Source organism: Megalops cyprinoides, chromosome 23, assembly GCF_013368585.1.
Source record: "Megalops cyprinoides isolate fMegCyp1 chromosome 23, fMegCyp1.pri, whole genome shotgun sequence".
Classification (NCBI taxonomy): Eukaryota; Metazoa; Chordata; class Actinopteri; order Elopiformes; family Megalopidae; genus Megalops; species Megalops cyprinoides.
In genome coordinates, this window is record NC_050605.1 from 21,701,325 (window position 1) to 21,721,693 (window position 20,369).

Here is a 20,369-nt window from a genome sequence, read left to right on the forward strand (position 1 = left end):
GTGAAGAAGCGTTTCGTGCATACACAAAAGAACAGCAATGATTCTTTTCTTCATTTGGACTGCGTTAAGGAAACATTGACGAATGATTTTACTTTTGCATCTGAAACGCATTATTGCTAACTAAACTAACTAAATAGCAGATGTTACGCAAAGTATTGTCTGGGCGGAAAACAAATAACAACTGTCATGTCGTCAACATAAATTTAAAGGAAAACGAAATTGGGGGGTACCGCTGGACTTTACTGCACATGTCAGTTGGCGAGGCGATCGGAGTTCGGCTACTTGCTTGAATCCCGTTTCTCACCCTGATGTAAAAAGACTTTCTGCTTATCCGTCTTGCTATGTATATATCTAGCGAACTCGCTACTTCATGTTAAACATGGATGGAGGAACAGAGGAAGCAGAATCCGATGATGTCGTTATTGTTGTGGAAAACGAGGCGGAGATCATGCCCATTCACGAGGAGAGCACACAATCACAAAGTACTCCCAATTTGCTGCTAAATCGCTGTGCGCAATTTGCATTGTAGCACACTGTAGCGAACTAAAGCCACTGCAATGTCTTCACTCTTTCTGCAAGAAATGCTTGCCGTCACCGTTGAGGAGTTTGGTGTTACACGATCAAACAATGAACCCTCAGCTGCAAGGTGACAGCACGACGAAAACACGTGAGTTGCACTCATTTACAAATACTGCGGACCGAAGCGGTTCGTCACGGCATTGAGGGGTAGCATTTTGCTGAAATGAGGGATTCGCCTTTGACCATTAAAAAATTAACGTTCTGCTTACCAATAGCCCGGTAGCGAGCTAGTTGGGTAGCCTTTTTTTCCAGCTGTCGGTCCAAAACTTTTAGTCTCCAAGCTGCACTTTCAGCGATGGCATGCCTGATGTTTGTCAAAAGATCTGTTACGACGGTAGCTAAAAACCGGAGCTGACTGGAATTGTTCTTGTATATCCTAATTTTGCCAAAGTGTCATTTTTACAGCTGTTCTTGTCTGCTGACCCTGAGTGTCAGAATTAAAACATGCTGTGTGAAAATCTGAGTTTATCGAGCCTGTAAATTCCATATAAAACGGGTCGTTAGCCGATGTCATATATTTACCTGGATTTAGAGATTTGAAGCACAGTTTGCCCGTTGATTCGTGAAAATTATAAATTAAAACCTTACACCTAATAGGTTATGGAGTATCATCACAAGTTTAACATTGCAGACTGTCAAATGACAGTGCCTAGGGAGGATAGGGCCACACAGCACCCTGGCTCATCTGCAGATGCAGGTGGAGAATCTGGCCCAGCAGCCCAACCAGTAGCCTCCGCCAGCACACTGGACCTGGTAACAGAACGTGAGTTTCCAGAGATACCTCCCAAGGCCCCTCCAGGGGGGCTCCCTGTCTCAGAGCCTCAGCAGGCCTGCAGGTTTATCGCCCCTTGACCCCCCCCCCCCCCCCCCCCCCCCCCCCCCTCCCCTTTATAGCCCCCCCCGGGGACCCTGTAGAACCCAGGGTTTCCCCTTCAGGTGAGCATGAGAGAGTCACTGCTGGAGTGACAGGGATCCTAACAGACAGAGCCAGCAGACGGGTCCTGTCCCGAATGGAACTGGCAGGCTTCAGGCTCAGGGTCTTCCTCGGATCCACTCATCAAGCTTGGTTTAAGTCATTAACCACGGTCAAAACTATTGCAACATGACATGATTGTGACTGTAGCTACTGACGTGATGTGAAGGAAAAGAAGGTGGCTGTGATAGGCATGTCTTTAGGGACAGTATTAATCTGAATTTGCTCTCATTGGTACTGTGCCATAAAAATGGCCAATAAATAATAGATTCAGCTGAATTGTCAGTCTAATTAAACCAAATAAAACTGAATTAGCTTTCTGGTTGGTGATTGGAAACACTGAGAATGTCGGCAGTTTTTCCATCAATGTGTGTCTATGTGTGGGTGTGTGTGTACATGTGTTTTTGTCCCTGAAATGTTTTCTTGTAAGAGTTGCATCAGTCTGTTACCTCCTGCTGATTGCAAAGAACTGTTATATTGTGTGAGAGCGTCAGAGACTGAGCATACTTTGCCATTTGTAAACATTGGCCTAGTTTGCTATTTTTACGTTACATTATATAATTACATTAGTTTAGCAGATGCTCTTTTCCAGAGTGACTTCCAGTACAAGAGAGCATAAGTGTGTCCATCCAAGTTAAATGAGCAACAGTGTTGGAGCAGGCTAACAACACTCCCAGACCAGTGACTATGAGCAAAACACTCACTTGGGCTTGGGTATTTGCCCTTTTTGTGAATAATTTTCAAAAGTAGCATTTAATAGATGACATTGGTTAGGGATAAAACAATTAAAACTGCTTATGAAATGCTCAGATTGTGGTTGTGGGTTCAGATATGTTGTAAACACATTTGAACAACATGCTGTGGTTACAGATAAAGAGAGGGCTTTGTTATACTGTTTGCTTTTGTTGGAGGGATCTGTGGAAATCTGTGTGAAGCAGATCAGTTTTTTTAAAGTATTTTCCACTCTGGAGCCCTCAGATGGGATGTTCTTTAAACATGTTCAAAACAAGAAAAGGACCCAGAAGGACCTGTGATTTTTTTTTTTGTGGTAGTAGTAAGCATTGTGTTGGGCATGAGTGTGATCAAAGACACGGCAAACCTTCCCAGACAGCCAGAGCCAGGCTCACACCGGCAGCACACGATGCCCGCGGCACACGATGCCTGCAGCACACGATGCCCACGGTGCCTGTATCGGCTCAGACACTGTCACAGCCAATGATCTCCCTCTGTCGGCTGTTCCCCTCCCTGTGATATCACCCCAGACACTGAGAAGGCTTGTTAGCAGTTCCAGAATTCCTCCCAAACCTATGGATGCTTTCCAGAATGCGTTGCAATACTCCCACAATGCACCTCTGTCCAGTGGCAGCTACATTACCCAGCATTCCCTGCTGCAGGTCAGCAGCGTGCGACGATCTGTGGAGTGTCTGATAGGCCCACGATGATACGGGTTCAACAATATTAGAAGCGCTGCATGACCAGGTTTCAATGGTTGGCCAGGCAAGGTACAAACGAGCAGGTAAAGCTAACGAGTGCATTAGGAGGGCAAACAGGGTAAGGGGGTTCTCTGTGGGGTACGCTTGCTTTTTGGGGGTCACAGTGTGTACTCTTGCCCTCTCTCTCTCCTTTCTCTGGACAGTGATTCTCTGCAGGGCTGGTTCTTGGAAACCTCCTGAGACCCAGGGGCTGGAGGGCAAAGGTCTTCCCCTGGGCTCGTCATTGTCATGCAACACGCGTGCGTGTGTGTGCTTGTGTGCGTGTGTGTGTGTGTGCGTGTGTGCGTGTGTGTATCTCAGGTAGCAGTGGATGACGAATCTCTTCCTCTCCTGCTGTTTCTGTCCATCTGTGTAGTGGAGCGTGGTTTTGCTCCATTTGCTGTGGCCTGTCCTCTCCTGAGGTAGAGTACGACTGTGACAGCAGCCGAGGGTGCAAAGCTGTGAAAGAGGTCCCCGATTCTGAGGGCCTCCTAGCCGCGGACAGAGGGATACCCAGCATTCAGCAGCTTTTACTGACACCACTCACCCCAGCCCCTGCCTGTAAGGGAGCTCCACATTTCCTGTTTTATAGTACATTTTTATTGCTTTTCTTGAATGTCAAATTACACATGTATATCTAGATTATCTTATAGCTCCCGGGGAGCTCTTTGTCAGGGTTTGCATTATGGCTGGGCTTCAGACCAGGTCTTTCAGAAAGCCGTGTGGAATTAAACTGTGAAATTCAGCTGTATGCAGTATGGCTGTAATGCATGTGCAGAATTTAATTTAAACTTATGTCAGCACTACTAGGCTGTAGCCACTGATGTGTTAAGTAACCTGAATTACTTAAGCAAACATCTAGGTGTATCAACGGGTTCATGTAGGTAATGCCAGAGTATTATGAGGTCATAAAGAAGCCGATGGAACTGTCGATTGTTAAGCCCAAGCTTGAGTCCAAGCAGAGTGCAGGGTACAGCAGCCTGGAGGAGTCTGTGACTGGCGATCGGTTGATCCTCAGGAACTGTGCAAAATTCAGTGAGGTAAAAGAAAATGTCTTGTTCATGATGTGAAATAGGGGAATGGAATTCTCATGTTGTCATTCTGCCTCCTATAGAATTGTAGCGTTGCTGTGTAGCTTTGATCTGAGACATGTCAAGGCCGCACAGACTTGGCAGATGCAGAAATGACAGGAAAATTTGGTCTTCTAAATTAAGTGATGATGACATGAGACTCCTAGCTTTGCATTTTTGCCCTGCAGGCAGACACTGAAATTGCAGCTGCAGGGAAAAAACATGAGAAGTATTTTGAGGAGCAGTTGAGGGGCCTGTTTGACCGCACCTTTCCGGAGGTGAAAGCTGAGGGGGCGGGGCCTGTGACTCTTCCTCCAACCGCGGACAAGGACTCGCTGAACGCAGAGACCGCACAGAGGCTCGGAGTCCCAGGAGGTCTGTGTCCCAGTGGATGTGGAGAGGATGCTGGGAAGTGAAGTTCAGGAGGCTTCAACAGTTCAAGTTCTACAGCAAAGAATAAACCCCCCACTGCTTTTCACCCAGATCCTTACCATTCCTTCAGCCATTCTTTGGCACACAACAAAGCTGTATATCTGGAAGAAACCCAGACTTTAGAACCAGAGCACCGGCTTTTCCTAATTGTGCCTTGCTCTGTGATAGAGCTATTTGCACAAAAAAAAAAACCCAGTGAAAGCAGGGTAGCAGAAGCGGTCTGGGCGTCTCCTGTATCCCAGACTCTGTAAGGCCACATGTGCAGTGTGCCGAGTTTGGACACCTTCCCCTCAATGCTGCACTGCTACACCCATGCCAAATTCCCTGGCAGGAACGTGAGCACAGAAAGCATGTCTGCACGCCGTCTTCTGGGAACCATAAAGGAGTCTGTCTTACACACAGCGAGACAATAATGTATTTTTATGTACTTTACGTCGAACAATTATCGTGAAAATATGCATCCAGTTGCAAAAGCAGGAACACTTGTTAAAGGGGTCGAATCTGATTTATGTGACCTACAGCTCTGGCCTGAGACACAGCGCTGTAATGTCTGTATTTATTCATTCCCTTGTCCAGTCTGAACAAAAACATGGTTTGACAGAATCATAAAAAATAACTAATATATAAAATTTAGTACAAAGTAAGTACAAGTAAGAAGGTACAATTAAATACGGACGGTACTGAACCAGTGCAAAAAATCTGCACGAGGGCCCTGTTATTACATTTCCCATTGGCTGGTTGCATGAAAAATCCAGTTAAAGTCACTACCAGTAACATCCCGTTTTGCTCTCCTTCTGGTGTGACATTTTAAGTGTTTCATTGGGGATAAAAACTGAGCCGTTTGCTAGGGATTGCTTCTCCGCGCTGTTACGCTGTATGAGCTTCCTGATCCTTGCAAAACTTCAAAAAGCACTGTAAAATCCAGTGTACCCGTGCAGTGGTCAGTTCCACGTTTTATTTCGGGGAAACAGCACGGAGACACAAAGGTGTTAGTTTCTCCCCCCTCTGTTTACTGTACCGTAAAGATGTTCCAGGGTACCACATTGTACAATACTTTCTGCCCCTGCCTCGTGTGTTAAACAGTGTACTGCCCGCAGGTTTGCCTGCAGCTGTTTACAGGGTAGAAATAAAGATGATACATTTGGCCAATGATAAATGCAAGGCTGACGTGTCTTTCTGATTGCTGTCTCTTTAAGGTGGCTTATTAAAAGAAACTGTGTGGTTATGAGTATGGATGCCCTTAATGAATTCATACGGAAATATCATCCGTCTCAGCAGGGAATGCCGTGAAAGTGCTAGATGCAATCATTTTCAAGACCCCCCCCCCCTGCCCCCCCAATCCTCTGTCCACTTGAAAAATAGGGGAAGTACTGCTGAAGACGGCAGGTCTATAATCAGTCAGTTTGCGGGTCCATGTCTTAAAAAAAATCAGATCTAAGTGAAAGCAAACAGAAAAGAGGAAAGTGTATGTCTTTTTATGGGGTCAGGGGATTGGTCGCATTTCGGACCCCTTGAAGCGCCCCTGCTGATGGGCTGCTTTGTTACTGGCCCACCGCTGAGTAACACAGACGTGGCAGGTCGGGTCGGGCTGGGCTTCAAAGGGGAGAGAAGTGCCCCTCTGAAGATTATCGCCCCGTAGGAATGACCTCAGCGGCTGTCGTTTCCTTCACCCAAGAGCTCCCTGCTCCCGGCTCTACTGTTTCTCGTTAAGACCTTAATGGGCGCTGATGGAGGGAAAAGAGGTATGGGGTTGCTGAGGAGACCCACAGACATTAAGCACTCCTCAGATCTCTGCTGCCGTGGTTAACCGCACTGTGAGCCTGTTCCTCGTTAGGGGCACCTTTTGGGGCCTTATATGGTAATGTCAGCCCTGGGTCCCCAGGCCCGTGGAGGAAGGATAAGATAAGCCTGTATTAGGGGCTTTTCTTCTGTTTATCTGTTAAAGATTAGTTGGATGTAGTTGTTTTCCTTTAGCTTTGATACCACATCACGGCGTTCGACTCTGATGGAATCCAGTCGCAGGCCGTATCACGTTGCTTCATATGGACCAACCTTTCTCCACATCACAGGCATTCGGGGATGCCATTTTGCAAGCAGAGTCGGATAGTGATAAGCGCTCTGGACCTTGGACCTTGGACCTTAATCGATTCCCTGATTGCGGTGAAAATGTTTCCCAGGTTTCCCAGATGGAAAAACCTGTCCTGGATCGGAGAGATGTTTTCAAGCAGTTGCTGTTAACTGTCGTGTAAAAATAAAAGTGGTCTAAGGGGTGAACGCTCTTGTAGTTAGTCACTCGAGTTGGTCTCTGCAGTGCCGCATATGGCGTGGATGGGGGGTTCTCAGAAGCTTCTCCCACAAGGTGACTTTGGGGAGAGGACATATGGCTCTAATTATAAGAACCTCTGCCCCTGGTGCTGTCACATATTCAGAGAAGCGAAATTGCAGACAGACAAAAGGTCCATAATCATGTCTGTCATCCTGTCCTTCTCGCTAGTTTCTAATTGTGTGTGTGTGTGTGATTTATTTTTAAAGGGCTGTGGTTTCTCTTACATAACATATAAACCTACAGAAAAATATATGGACCCAGCATTAATCAGACCAAATTGTTAGGGGCCATCTGTGCTGGTAGACCAGCCAGATGTTTGCTCCGTTATGATATAAATGTTAAATGAATTATTCATGTCAAAGTCAAATTATAAATGTCAAAGTAAATTATTATTTTTTGGAGAGGAGCCATAAACGCCCCTTTAGACCATTTTCTCTTCTTCAGACCCTGCTTTTCCATTTCTACACCTTCACAAGATGTTCAACATGTTGGCTCTGTCTGCTATAGCTGTGTTGGTATTTTCTCAGCACAAACATACGGGACTTTGGGTGGGTAGTACTTCTCCACCTTCCACATATTGCCAATTTGTCGTTTTAAAAACGTATAATTTCCATCTGGTGAAAGGTCATAGTATTTACCCTTTAGCTCCAAAAGCATATGGTCAATTTCATATACATGTTTTCAGTGCCACGAGCGTGTACAGTATGAGGCTGTTTATTTAAGCGCGCTAAGCTTTCCTGCCTCTAAACTGATTCGCCAGTCAATAAGTGCGATAAACGAGGCATAACTCTTCCATTGTGACCATTGTGGAATTCTTTGTTTTCCTTCGTCATTTGGAAAAAAATCAACAAGTGATGAAACTTTTAGAAATAGTCATCGAGAAAGGAAACCTCAGAAATAAGAGACTTTGGAAGACTTTCCCCGGCGTCTGGGAAAGAGAACACATGCGGTAAATCAACATTGCGTGCGCAATAATAATACACAACAATAAAGCGCACAGTTATGAACAGGTGACGTAACACTTTCTCTCCTGTGACAATAGCCGCATTGTTTCACAGGTATGCGAAACCCTAACCTCTATTTATTGCTGTACGGTAGCCGCGCACCTCGAGCGCTCTCCTGTCGCCGTACTCGCTAACTCACAGCGGTTCAGACTTCTAGGACACGTTCCAGGGGTTGTGTCACATGTGTTGGAATGTGCCTTGTGTTACCATTACGATTCTCCCAATCCACAGATTTGCTTGCAGCGGAGAGAATTCTTCCAGCCTCACTTTCTGCCAGGAAGAATTGCACAAGAAGGTGAAATGAAGATACAAAGAAAAATATGTATAGCACTGAAATTTTCTAGAACCACAATTTCGTATTTTCGTTCCCATATTCACACACAGAGACCTCAAAACCACTCCAGATATTTAACGTTCAGGTTTATGTGAAGTTTGTACCGCAACTTCTTGTTCAAGAAATAGTCAAACTTTTGCATCTTTCTTTAAAATCTAAAATTTATCATCTTACTTGCATAGATTTTCTTATTTCATAGATTTAGTCTTACAGCCTGACACAGAGCAAGGCATAATAGATGCGTAAACATTTATTGTAATTCACCTACATCTGAGTCTACCCTAAGAAATACGGGTTACGGATAAAATCAGGAACTTCAAACGCAGACTTTTGAAATACCGGGGATTACAAAATCACAGGTTTGGCGACGGAGTCAGCATTTGCTTTCAAAAACATCTCTTTGAAACCTTTTATTGTTCATTGTTCGATGCAGCAAATTTGCTGCGCACTTAAAGCGCCCCCGCCCGCCCCCTGTAGCGCGCTCGCCAAGACGGAATAATTAGAGTCTCCGTGCGAGACGGTCACGCCGTTTTCTGCTCTGTCCCGCGTTGTCTCCGTCTCTCTCTCTCTTTAACTGCGCCTGTGTTGAAGAGATACGTCTCCTCTGCACGCAGTAACCAGCAAAACTGGATACAAGTTAGAAAAGTTCCTGTACTGAAGTGAAAGATTTTTTTTTCTTGTTGTTATTGGAAAAGTGCTAATTTTTCTTTCAATGGGACCCTCGCTGGTGATTATTCTTTCTTTATTCGGCGTTCTCAATGGGCAACGTAAGTAGATACCTAAAGCGCTGCTTGAATGCGTAATATCTGAAAATGTTCTTTATTTTATATAAGTGTGATATTGAGTTTTTATTTTCATTTAAAAGTGATAAATCAAGTCAATTTCAGGAGTTATTTTAAGATCAGTCCTGTCAGTAGAACAAGAGAACACAGGTGAAGATTATCTGTAGGTAAATTTCATACTTTTATTAGGAAATACATTTTTTTCAGAAAGTTAAAAATGTATGGAATAGATAACCAGGATTCGAAGTGGAAGTACAGTATTCAACTGTAGGCAGAATGGGTATAGAATGACCAGCCTCGCAGGGTCCCCGTCATTAAACCTGTTATGTTCGTATGTTACGCTATGGTCATAATTTTACTGCCTTTGAAATTGTATATGCTGCGAATTTGTTTAAACGTTGCAGCCATGCCAAATGTCGTAGCTTGCTGTCTTCAGATAGTCTCGGTCCAGTGATTAGTCTTAGGCAATTTCAGGGATGTTTAACTGCAAGAAAGTGCATTATTGGCTATATAAGCCGGAATACATGTAAAACTGATTATGACTGAAGTGAAATTCGATTGGCTAAATGTTTTTATTGCGTGGGTGAATTGGTATCAGCGTTTCGTGATGTGACAGAACTTCTGACTTCTTTGTGATCAGTAAAAACAGCTAGCTCCGATGAATTGATATGAATTAGAATTCCTTTAACACCTGTTACAGTGTTTTGTGGCTTCTGATTAGTATTTCCCAGTTTCAGATGCATTTAGTCCTGCTCGAGAGTGATAAGGTCTTAGAATCGTGATGAGGGTACCTGCTAGTGAATTATTTAACCAGTGATGTGTCACATCGCTGAATCGCTTCTTTTATTTGCACTTAATTGTGCGTGCGCGTGCAAGCGTGCGCGCGCGTGTACTCGCTTAAGGATACCACGTGTTTTCTCTCTATCTCCCGACGTGACCTGGACGTTAAAGTAAAAGCAATGGCGTTTTCGCTGGATTTTCCTGGCACTGCGTAGGGCGGTGTGTTTGCACAGCAGTGTAAACTGGGGGATGAGATTAGCGACTCTAGGCCACGGGTAGCAGCCATCGTGGGTCGCGGTGTCTGTTTGAGGAGCTGTCTGGACTCTATGCTGCGAGGCATGAGTAAAACAGCCAGAGGATGGACTCCACGTGCTTGGCGCTCAGCCAGGCTTGTACATGAGTGATGTCTGATGTTCTGGGGGGTGTGGGGTCAGGTCTGACACTGCAGCCCAGTGAATTCTGGGATCCCCATTTCTACATCCAGGCTCCCAGAGACCTGGCACAGCAGGCACACTGAAGGTCAGAGGTCACTAGCCCATACATGGTAGTGTTCTCATGGCAACATGGTGGGGGTCTGTCTCACAGCCCCGGAACACAGTGAAGAGTCAGAGGTCAGTCTGTAAGTTGTCAGGTCTGAGATCCATTCGAAACGCTTTGGACGGGGTGGATTGGTTCCCACAAGTGTCCCCTAACATCATCTCCACCAGTCCTTTCAGTCTTTCACTCCATTCTATTACCGTACCGTCTATAATGGCCAGACTAGTGTTAGCAGCATCACTCTCACTTCTACACTTATGACTGTCTCAGAAAGGCAGTTTGTTTTGATTTATTTGATTGCATCTGCCCACTTTGGTGTTGCTCATTTCCTGGGAGGAGCGAACAGGCGCTGACAAAATTGGAGAACTCACTGACTTGAGATCTGCCTCTAGCAAGGGCACAGCAATGGTGTTGTTTTATGTGACTTGATTTGCATTGTGTCTAGAGTGCAAAACGGTTCATCAAAGTTAGGAAGGTTAGGAAGCTCATGTCCATACCTGTGCGTTGAGTTGACTCAGTGTCTTCCTAAGGAAACTGATTTGCCTTTTAAGAGAAGCTGAGGTGAGGGGATACCTGAGTCATTTGCCTGTGCAGGTGGCCCAGGTATGGGCCAGCTGCCCAGGCAATTCATCAGTGACACCCAAAACACTCCATGAGGGAAAGTCCGCTTTTAAGAAGGAAGGGTTCCCACAGAGTAGGACTTTGCATGATAACACAACAGGAACAAGCATGTGTCAGATCAGAGAATGTGTGGGTCTTTCTGATTGTATTGGTCAGGACTTGTTTGAAACTGTAGTCAATCACATTGGGAAAACAGTGTACTACAGGTACAGTAACATGAGTGGCCGATTGGAACCAGGAAGAAATCTTTTTTCCAGACACGGAGAATATACTGTTCTCAGTGTTTCTGCATCTGATGAGAAAATGACTAAATGACTAAATGTAAATTAGAAAATTCCAGAGGTTTGTAGTGGGCTGACGACCAGCTGGCTTTAAGGGAGGATTGTTTGACTTTTTCAACAGACTTTCAGCAGCTTTCCAGGGTGCTCTGGCAATGAGAAGTCTCACGATGATTGTGAAATGTTTGTATTTATTCAGATATGTGGTTTGTGGGGGAAAAAAAAACCCCTGAGATGCAGCATCTGATTTTCTGAAAGGGGATTCATTATGGGCTAAGGCAGTGGTACAGAAACAGACATCAACTCATCATACACAATAAGAACTAGCACAATATGACCATGAAAATACGAGGCTTCAAAACATGGAAAATTTTGTAGGAAAGTAGACTTTTCATACAGCTGCCGAGCTTATTTTCACATCTGTATTCATTGTTGTACTTGTACTGTTTACTGTCCTTGTTTCCTTTCAGTGTAACCTTGTCTGTGGTTTGATTTCTCAATGAAAAACACAACTCTCTAGTCTCTGTTTAAGAAAACAGTCCAAAGAAAATCAAGACAGTCAAAATCTCTGTTTAAGAATATGGTCCGAAGAGAGTCACCCCAAAACTCTGGCTTCAGTTGAGAGCTTGTCTTACCAGACCAGGTGTTTTTAATCTCTGACGATGAACATCTAGGATAATGTTCATTTTCTGTTTTTACTGTAGCAAATGTCATCATATTAACTCAAATTTGGCCTGTTTAATTGGAAAACCCACATGTTTCTTTCTGGAGAGTCCCATTTAGTATGTGTCCTGTTGAGGTCCTAAGCTGTTAGATGTGGGATTTGCTGGAGTAATAGGAGATATCTCTAGTCTTTCTGAGTGTCACTCCATAGGAGATAATTACACTGATAGTTTTTTCTCTTGGTTCCCTCAAATTTGTGCATGACTTCCTTAAAAATTCCATTAATATTGTATCATATGGAAAGCACTTAATGCTCCAGGCAGGTATGCTGATATAGTGAGATACTTCTGTTCTTAGTTGGAGCTGCTGCTTGTGATTGACAGTGTTTTCCAGCTAATACACCTGCTTATTCAGTGTTTCTCCTTAGACGGATCATTTTGATCCTGGCCTCTGCACCCGCATTCGGTGTTTGGCTTGGTAATCCAATATCCTAGCCGTGGCCTTTTGACCTGGTACAAGAACCTGTTTTGGGAAAAGTGATAAATGGACTTTTGGTGCAATCAAACAGCCACACACCCGTAGCACCCTGTAGTTGATTCTTTGTAAATGGCTGGTGTGAAACAGTGTAGCGCTTGGACTGGAGACCCCCCCATACCGTAAACCAGGCTGCTGCTGGACGTCATGCTGCTTGACCAGTAGGGGGCAGTTCTCCCTCTGTAACAAATGGAGAAATCATTAACACAGTGAAAGACTATGCACACTGAGCTGTATGAAACTCTTTCATTCAGACCTGAAGCTCTGAATAAATGTTGTCAGTAAAAATTAAAAACATTTATCACAGATAGTAAGGGTTTTCCTATAGTCAGTGACAAACCTCTAATCTCTATCTGGACATCTCATCACCCAGGTGATTGAGGTGAGTCAGTTCCTTATGATGAAGCCCTTTGGGAAACTTGAAAGGGATGAAACCAGCTATATACACTAAATCCAACTCATTACCATTAAACCACTGAAGGCATGTTTTAACACATTGGATGAGTTGAATTTCCTATCAAAAAATAGCACAAGGGATTTCAGTTTGGCAGTCTTGATCTCTCTATCTGTTCCTAGAGCTAAAGAAGTGCTTGTTATAGAAGCTCAGAATGTGGGGCATAATGAAAATGATGGATGAGTTGAGCCTTATTTCTGTGGCTGATCATTTTTTAATAAGGTCTTTACTGACTTCTAACGTATCTATCAGAAGTCCGTTTTTGACTTGTAATGCTCCAGGTGACAGCACAGGAATTCTGAACCTCACAGTAATGCTTAGAATTTTCTTTTTTCAGTGATTAACTGAACAATAAAATTCTAGCACATAGTCACATGATATATAACTCTGTTGCAGACTAGCTGCACAAATTTTACAAATCTTTGGTGGAGAGCTTCTGAATATATGATAATTTTGGCATCATTTTTTCCATGAGTGAAATTAATTTCCTTGTAGAGAAGTAGACTGCATTTCTAAGTAATAAGTAAAACTGATGTTTCAAAATTTGTTTTACTCATGTTGTGATGAATTAAATGAGCTTTGGCATCTGGGCGTGTAATTATACTTAATGCGATTTTTTTTCTTTAATGAAAATCGGTGGAATTAAATTGTGGCACTACTCTTTCATCAAGGATGAGTCAGAGGAGAGCCCTCAGAAACATGTCATTTGGGTTCTCAGGGAGACAGAACCTGCCAGCAGTCTGCCGCAAGGAACATTTTAAAAATTAAGCTTGTCCCAAAACGCAGATAAATTGCCCTGAGTGCACAAAGGTAGTAAATCTGTCTCCCTTTCCCCGTATTTATTAAGATGTAAAATTACTGCTGTTTCGAGGGGTTTATAATCAGTCATGCATGCTCCGTGTTTCCTCCGGGTGGAAAATGAGGACAAGTTATCATTCAGGAAATACAGAGTGAAAGATATTACGCAGGGGAGGTATAGTTACAAACAAATAAAACCCTGAACCGATTCATTCCTAATAAACCCTTAAATGTGCAAGTGAGTGTACCCTCAACAACTCTGAAATAATTCAAAGAGCTCAAGCAAGAGGCAAAAGCCACAGCAGGTGTCAGATGTTGAAAAGATGGATGGCAGATTTTTTTTTTTTTAATTACCTGAACTGTCCTTCTTACCTGTGTCCTGTTGTTATTGACACAGGTAAAGTGATGAGTGGTTTGATCAGACCGCTGTCTTTGACTTTTGTCAGTCGCTTTTCACTTAAAGTCAAGAAGACCCCACTCCCTCCACAGATCCCTTGATCTTTTCCTCTACATACTTTGCACTTGTTTGACTTCTGTGATTTCTTTTGTAATTGTCTCTGCGGCAGATCTGTTGCCAGGTAACTCTAGATATGGGATGTAGCCTGTTCACCTTGGCGTGCACTGTCTTGTGTGGCAGGAAGCCCAGAGCTTAAGAGGTTGTTGTTTGAAGTTTGAAGACATTCCAGGGTACGCAATGCCCTCAACTGCTGTGCTGTTTGACTTTTGGTGATTGCCCGCAGTGATAGCTGGAGCTTTCCAGGCTAGGCGAGTCAGAGCACACTTGCATGCTCTCACACACACATGCACATATGTGTATACATACACATACACACGCACACAAACGCATGCACACACACACACATAGCAGCCAGCTTCTAAAAGTGCTGTCTAAGACTGCTCCTGACTTTGTCCGAGGTGGCAGGGTGTAAGTGACGTTAGTTCGAACAGCCAGCAGCTGTTTAAATTGCATTTTTATTTCCAGAAAAGAGTAGTGCAGACATATTCTATGATGAAAAAAGTACTAGGAAGTGTATGTTTGAGTGCGTGTGTGTGTGTGTGTGTGTGTGCGTGTGTGTGTGTGTGTGTGTGAGATGTGTATATTTGGGGGTGTGTGTTTGTGTTTGTGTTTGTGTTTGTGTGTGTGTGTCTGTGTGTGTGTGTGTGTGTGTGTGTGTGTGTGTGCATGTGTGTGTTGGTAGAGGACGAGAACCAGTATGCAGTGGGTTTCTCAGTGTTGATTTGCAGGAGGGCTAAAGCTCTTTGGTTCCTTGCGGACGCCTGTAGTGTGTCTGTGAGAAAGAGCACGTGTGCCATGTCTGGTAGCTGCCTGCCTCCCCGTCTCAGACTGGGGTGAGTCATGGCTGCAGTCTGATGGGGCCTGGTGCTTTCCTCCCGCAGCGATAGAGACCACATCCGTGGAGGAGTGCTGTAAGGATGGAAGGGAACGGGGCCTGCTGAGACAGGACTGTGCAGCCCTCCCGCTCATCTCAGAGTCCACCACCTGCAGGTGAGTCATGGGTCTCAGGGGATTCTCATAGGGGTCTCTTGTGCGTCTCTTAAAGGTCCCTCAAAGAGATTTCTCTCCAGGCTTATCTTGTAAGGGTCTCTGAAAAGTCTCTGAAAGCACTCTCTGAGGGATTTCTCTTAAGGGTTTCCCAGTGGTGTCCCTGGGATATCTTTGATTGTTCTCTCATGGGTCTCTTAAAGGACCCTCTAAGACATTTCTCTCAGTGGTTTCTCTCAGTGGTGTCTCATGGATATCTCTAAGGGGTCTCTCAAAAGTCTCTTATAGGACTCTCAGGGATTTTTCTGAGGGGCTTCTTAGTGGTATCTCATGGATAATGCTTACAGGTCTCTCTTGGGTCTCTCCAAGTTTCTCTTAGGGTTTTCTCAGGTTCTTTGTGATGTCTCAGTTTTTTGTCAGGAGTTTCTGAGGGGTCTCTATTTTTCCCAGAGGTTACTTGTCCATTGTCTGCAAAAGGAGAATGGTAGCATTGCAATGACAACATGCTCACTCGATGCTAGCGTTAACAGAACTCTGATGCAGTTTCTCCTTGTATTTAAGGATGTATGATTATAGTGGACGAGACCATAGCGTGGGATGGCTATGCCTGTACCATACAGCTGGGATCCCAGAGCTGTTCCCCCCTCAGCTGAAAACTGCAGTCATAACAATTGCAGTAATCACTATAGTAGTCATAGCACAGTGAGCATCGCATGGTACAATCTGTCTACAATCTGACATGGTAATATACCGACATTTATGCAGACGGCCAAGATTCAAGATTTAAATTCAGTCAGGAGGGGGGCGGGTGCTGGTTTGGGAATGGGGGGCTTGTTCTAGGGGTGGGGGTAAAATTGCTTAAACCAGGAAATACCAAGGAGGTGAAACTATACTCCAGGAGAGAAGGTTGAAATGAAGAATAACAGGAAATATGAAGGTTTATTTCGGATTTTTGAATAAAATAAGTGCTGCCAAGTCTGTGCCCTTAAAGAGGCTGTGCTGGCTGTTTGGCTGTGTAATGGTCTTGTGGAGATATCTCGTTAGTAATCAGATTTATGATAAGAGGATTGATTGGTGAAAGGAGTCAAGCTTTCTGTAGAAAGTAAGACACTCTGGAACTGGTGGTCCTGACCAGAGTTCAGTGAGGTTGTAACTCACGGTCCTGTCAGGGAATAAGGGAAAGATATACACACTGGAGTGCACCAGTTTTTTTTTCCCCAGAGGATATGTACTATCCCACTGGTGCGAATCCAGGCCTTGTGATATATCTCAGCCGATTCTCAGTGATATTTATGTCTGGTTCTGGTTCATGTATTAATATTGACCTCATGGGAGGATGGTCTTTTCCACATCACAGTCTGTATCTCCCCTGAGATACAGACTGTGGTCCTGTTACCAGTGTTGTTTGTACGTGTGTGTTACCTGACGGGCAGCTGTCTGTCCTGTTACACACACTGAGAGTATCCTAGGACAGCTAACCACCCCAAGAGAGTGGTCCCAGTGTGTTCAAGGGAAAAGGGTTTATGTGCCTGCTTATGCCCCAATATTACGGTCTCAATAACACCCCCCCTCCCCCAATCACCCCCACTCACTGGTTGGCTCTGTTCACCAAACCCCACAGGTTTGCGTTTTCAGGTGTGGAGAGACCTGATACTTTTTCAGTGGTTGGTTTTTAGTCTTTGTATGTTCACACTGTGAATTGCCGAGTGGGGGTGTTCTGTCCCAGGCTTTGTGGCTCACTCTGATTGGCTGGTGTGACAGGATAGCCCAGGAGCAGTGCTGTGTGGCGGTGCTGGAGGATACCACCTGCACCAACGGCATCAACATGGCGAAGGACCAGGGCGCCTGTGAAACGCTCTTCTTCGAGAGCCCCTGCGAGACCAAAACTGCCAAGGTGAGTGCACTGTGGTGGAGTGAGTGGCTGGAACTAGCACCTTGAATTCAGGACGAACAGTGTTCTTCATCTGAATTTATGCAGCAATGCTAGGCTATTGCTGCAGGTACTATCCATCTGTACAATGAAATCTATAACAATTTCCCCCAGGGTTTGGGTGTCAAAGCACCATCTCTGTCTATCTATCTATCTGTCTATCTATCACATTATAAGGCAGCAGGATGGCAGCAGTGTAGTGGTAAGAAGCATAACTTGTAACCTAAAGGTTGCTGGTTCAGTTCCCTGCTGGGACAATACTGTTGTATCACTTGGAAAGGTACTTAGCTCACAATGGCCTCAGTACAGATCCAGCTGTCCAAACAGATAAAATGTTAACCTTTCTGAGTCACTCTGGATACAAGCATCTGGTAAATGACAAAAATGTAATGTAACAATAAAAGAGTTCATGAAGATTTTTCACAGGGGAGTGGCAGATAGAGGTTAGCGCAGCGGCCCTGCGGTTTCAAGCGAAGAGCAACTCCACAGAAATAACGCAGCACTCCCAGACCAGTGAGTCTGAGCATGGCGCTATTCAAGCCGTACCACGAGTTAAATTGTGCTAACCTGACAAGACAGCCTTGAAACTAAGGGAAGCCAAGTACACACACACTGCCGTACATCACAGTCTCTAGATCACAGAATCCAAAACACTGTGACTCCTCCTATTTCTGCCCCACACCCAGGGCTGTGTGACCCAGCCGTCTCAGAGCTGTCTGAAATGAGCCCTGTAAAAGCCCACATCAGGAAGCGTTGTGGTGTGAAACAGGTCTTTCATCGATCTCCCCTGTCCCCCTGGCAGTGTTTTCACAGAAAGTGTACACCTTTTGCTTGTAACGTTCCTTTCGTAGTTCAGAAGAGTACGAAGGGGTGTGACTGTGTGTTTGCGCTCGGCTCACTCCTGCAGATGTTTTCTCTCTGGTATTAGGGGCTGGTTTAGGCTCAGACTTGGCACACACTCCGCACACACCCAGTCTACACACCACATACACTCACTGCGCACACTCATAGCACACTTTCCATGTACACAGCACACACACTCCACACTCCACACTTACTGTACACATGCCATGCAGTCATGGCACACAGCACCCACTCTCCACGTAGAGTAGCAGCACATACTCACTGTACATCCTTACAGGGCATACTCAGTGACACTCGCTCATAGCTCATACTCAATGCATACACCCACAGTATATTGCACTACACAGTTCTCAGGTAGAGAATGTGGACCTTAGAAAGCTGTTGGAGATGAGTGGCACCGCACGCTGTTCTCCAGGCTCTCCATGACTGACTTCCCTCTCCCTGCTGCCCCTCCTCCCCAATGTCCTCTTCTCCCCACCCCTCATATGCACCTCCTCCCTCCCTCATTTCCTCCCCACCCCTCTCCAAAATCCCCGGTCCCCTCCCTTTGCAGATGTGCTGTGACTGTTGCCTGCTGGGTAGGGCCGCGCAGGAGCAGGGCCTGGGCTGTGACCTTAGCATCTCCGTCGGGTACCAGTGTGGGCTGGTGTCCCGGGCCTGCTGTGTGGATGGAGCCCCCGAGGGAGAGCAAACGTCCTCCTCAGGTAACCGCTGACACCCCACCGACAGCCACAGCAGCAGGCAGGACATACTCAGCTACGATTCAGGGGAATGAGGGCCTGATTCACCATTTAAAACACTGGATAAATAAATGAATCACGAATTGCGTGTAGAAGTTTCATGAAATAGTGCCCCCTGCTGTTCTTCTCTGACCCTAAAGCTCCAAGTGTAGGAATGGCTCTGTATCACTGCCCTCTAGTGGTTATGAATTGTAGTTATCACTGAAGCCTGCTCTCTCGGAAAAGCCTACTTTGCCACCCCAACTAGCCATCTGCTAGATCGATCGATTAGTAATGTGATGGGACAGTTGCCACTTGAGGTAAGTTAGTTAAGACAGTTTTCAGGGCTGTCCCGTGGTGAAATTGAAATATATCTGTACTGTTGTTTCTCACACAGCTGCCACCAATCAGACCAATGAAGCAGAGGATCCTCTCCTTTCTGACCAGTGCAAAGGTGTGCCGAGCCGCACGGGTGTCACTCATGCACCATTATGGAGAAAGATGCACAGACTGCAGTCGTTTATGTCTCTAAGCCTGTTCTAGTTATTCATATCTGTTGTAGTAGCAGTTTATAACACGTTTCTGTATTGAGGTTAAGATTTCACATTTCCCTGTGCAGGGGAGTTGTGGAGAGATGTAGTTAACAGTTGTGTGATGATGTTGATCATGATGATGATGATGATGACGGTGTGTTTGATTGACTGACACCCTGGTCTTCCTGCTCTGTGATTGGCAGGAGCCGGGAAGTGTGAACAGAGATGCCAGGGCAACGGTACCTGCAGCTGCTTCCAGGGGTACAAGCTGAAGCCGGACGGCCGCAGCTGCGAGGGTGAGTGTGAGCTGCCAACGACGGCCAATCAAATCAAAAAGTCTGGGTATTGTAATTGCAAGTATCAGTAGTCATGTGGCAGGAGTCAGATTACATTACATTACATTGTTGTCATTGAGAAGACGCTCTTTTCCAGAGTGAGTTACATTTTTTTATGCTACGCTGCCGCCCCCAGATCTATTGCTGAGGGCCCTTACCCCTCACACTGTGTAAGGGGCTGTGAGTGACTGCTTTGTCCTCCCTCAGACATTAACGAGTGCGTCCTGGGGTCCCATCACTGCCGGCCGGGGGAGCGCTGCATCAACACTGAGGGTTCATACCGCTGCCAGCGCGAGGTCAGCTGCGGCACCGGGTACGAGCTCACCGACAGCAACAACTGCAAAGGTGAGTCACAGCGCCCCCTGGTGGCGCAACTCAGACTCACTCACTGAGCAGGTCCGTCTGTGCATCGTTGTAAATTCTGAGTGCAGTCAAAGGAAATGTAAAGAGTCTCTGTTGTTAAACATGGCTCGTTGGATCTGTTGAACAGTTACAGACTCTCTTGGTATTTGTACAGTTAAATATTTCAGATATTTTAACAGGCACAGAGCATATGCCTAACACTCTGGGTTTTTGTAAACCATTTTATAACCCAATGCTATTATTATTACTGATAAGCTGAATTTCTGCCCTGCATTCACCAGATATTGACGAGTGCCAGGTCGGGACCCATAACTGCGCCCCTGAGTTCGAATGCCAGAACACGGTGGGGTCCTTCCGCTGCCGGCCGCGGGTGCAGTGCGGGGCGGGCTTCATTCAGGACGCCCTGGGCAGCTGCATCGGTGAGATCACCGCAGGGGTTGTTACAGAGCTGGGGAACAGCCTGATGGGAGCATGAAAAGCAGTC

At 45.4% G+C, this 20,369-nt stretch overlaps 1 protein-coding gene across 1 annotated transcript in view; it reads left to right on the forward strand.

Annotated features, from left to right (window-relative positions):
- Window positions 1-8,485: 8,485 nt before the first annotated feature.
- LOC118770449 (fibulin-1-like) overlaps window positions 8,486-20,369 on the forward strand; it is a 28,764-nt gene continuing 16,880 nt past the window's right edge. Inside the window, exons 1-8 of the mRNA XM_036518116.1 lie at window positions 8,486-8,957; window positions 15,036-15,144; window positions 16,903-17,035; window positions 18,489-18,639; window positions 19,052-19,108; window positions 19,391-19,483; window positions 19,730-19,867; window positions 20,167-20,304. Coding sequence (XP_036374009.1) covers window positions 8,903-8,957; window positions 15,036-15,144; window positions 16,903-17,035; window positions 18,489-18,639; window positions 19,052-19,108; window positions 19,391-19,483; window positions 19,730-19,867; window positions 20,167-20,304 — 874 coding nt within the window. The 5' untranslated portion in view covers window positions 8,486-8,902. The remainder of the gene's footprint in view (window positions 8,958-15,035; window positions 15,145-16,902; window positions 17,036-18,488; window positions 18,640-19,051; window positions 19,109-19,390; window positions 19,484-19,729; window positions 19,868-20,166; window positions 20,305-20,369) is intronic.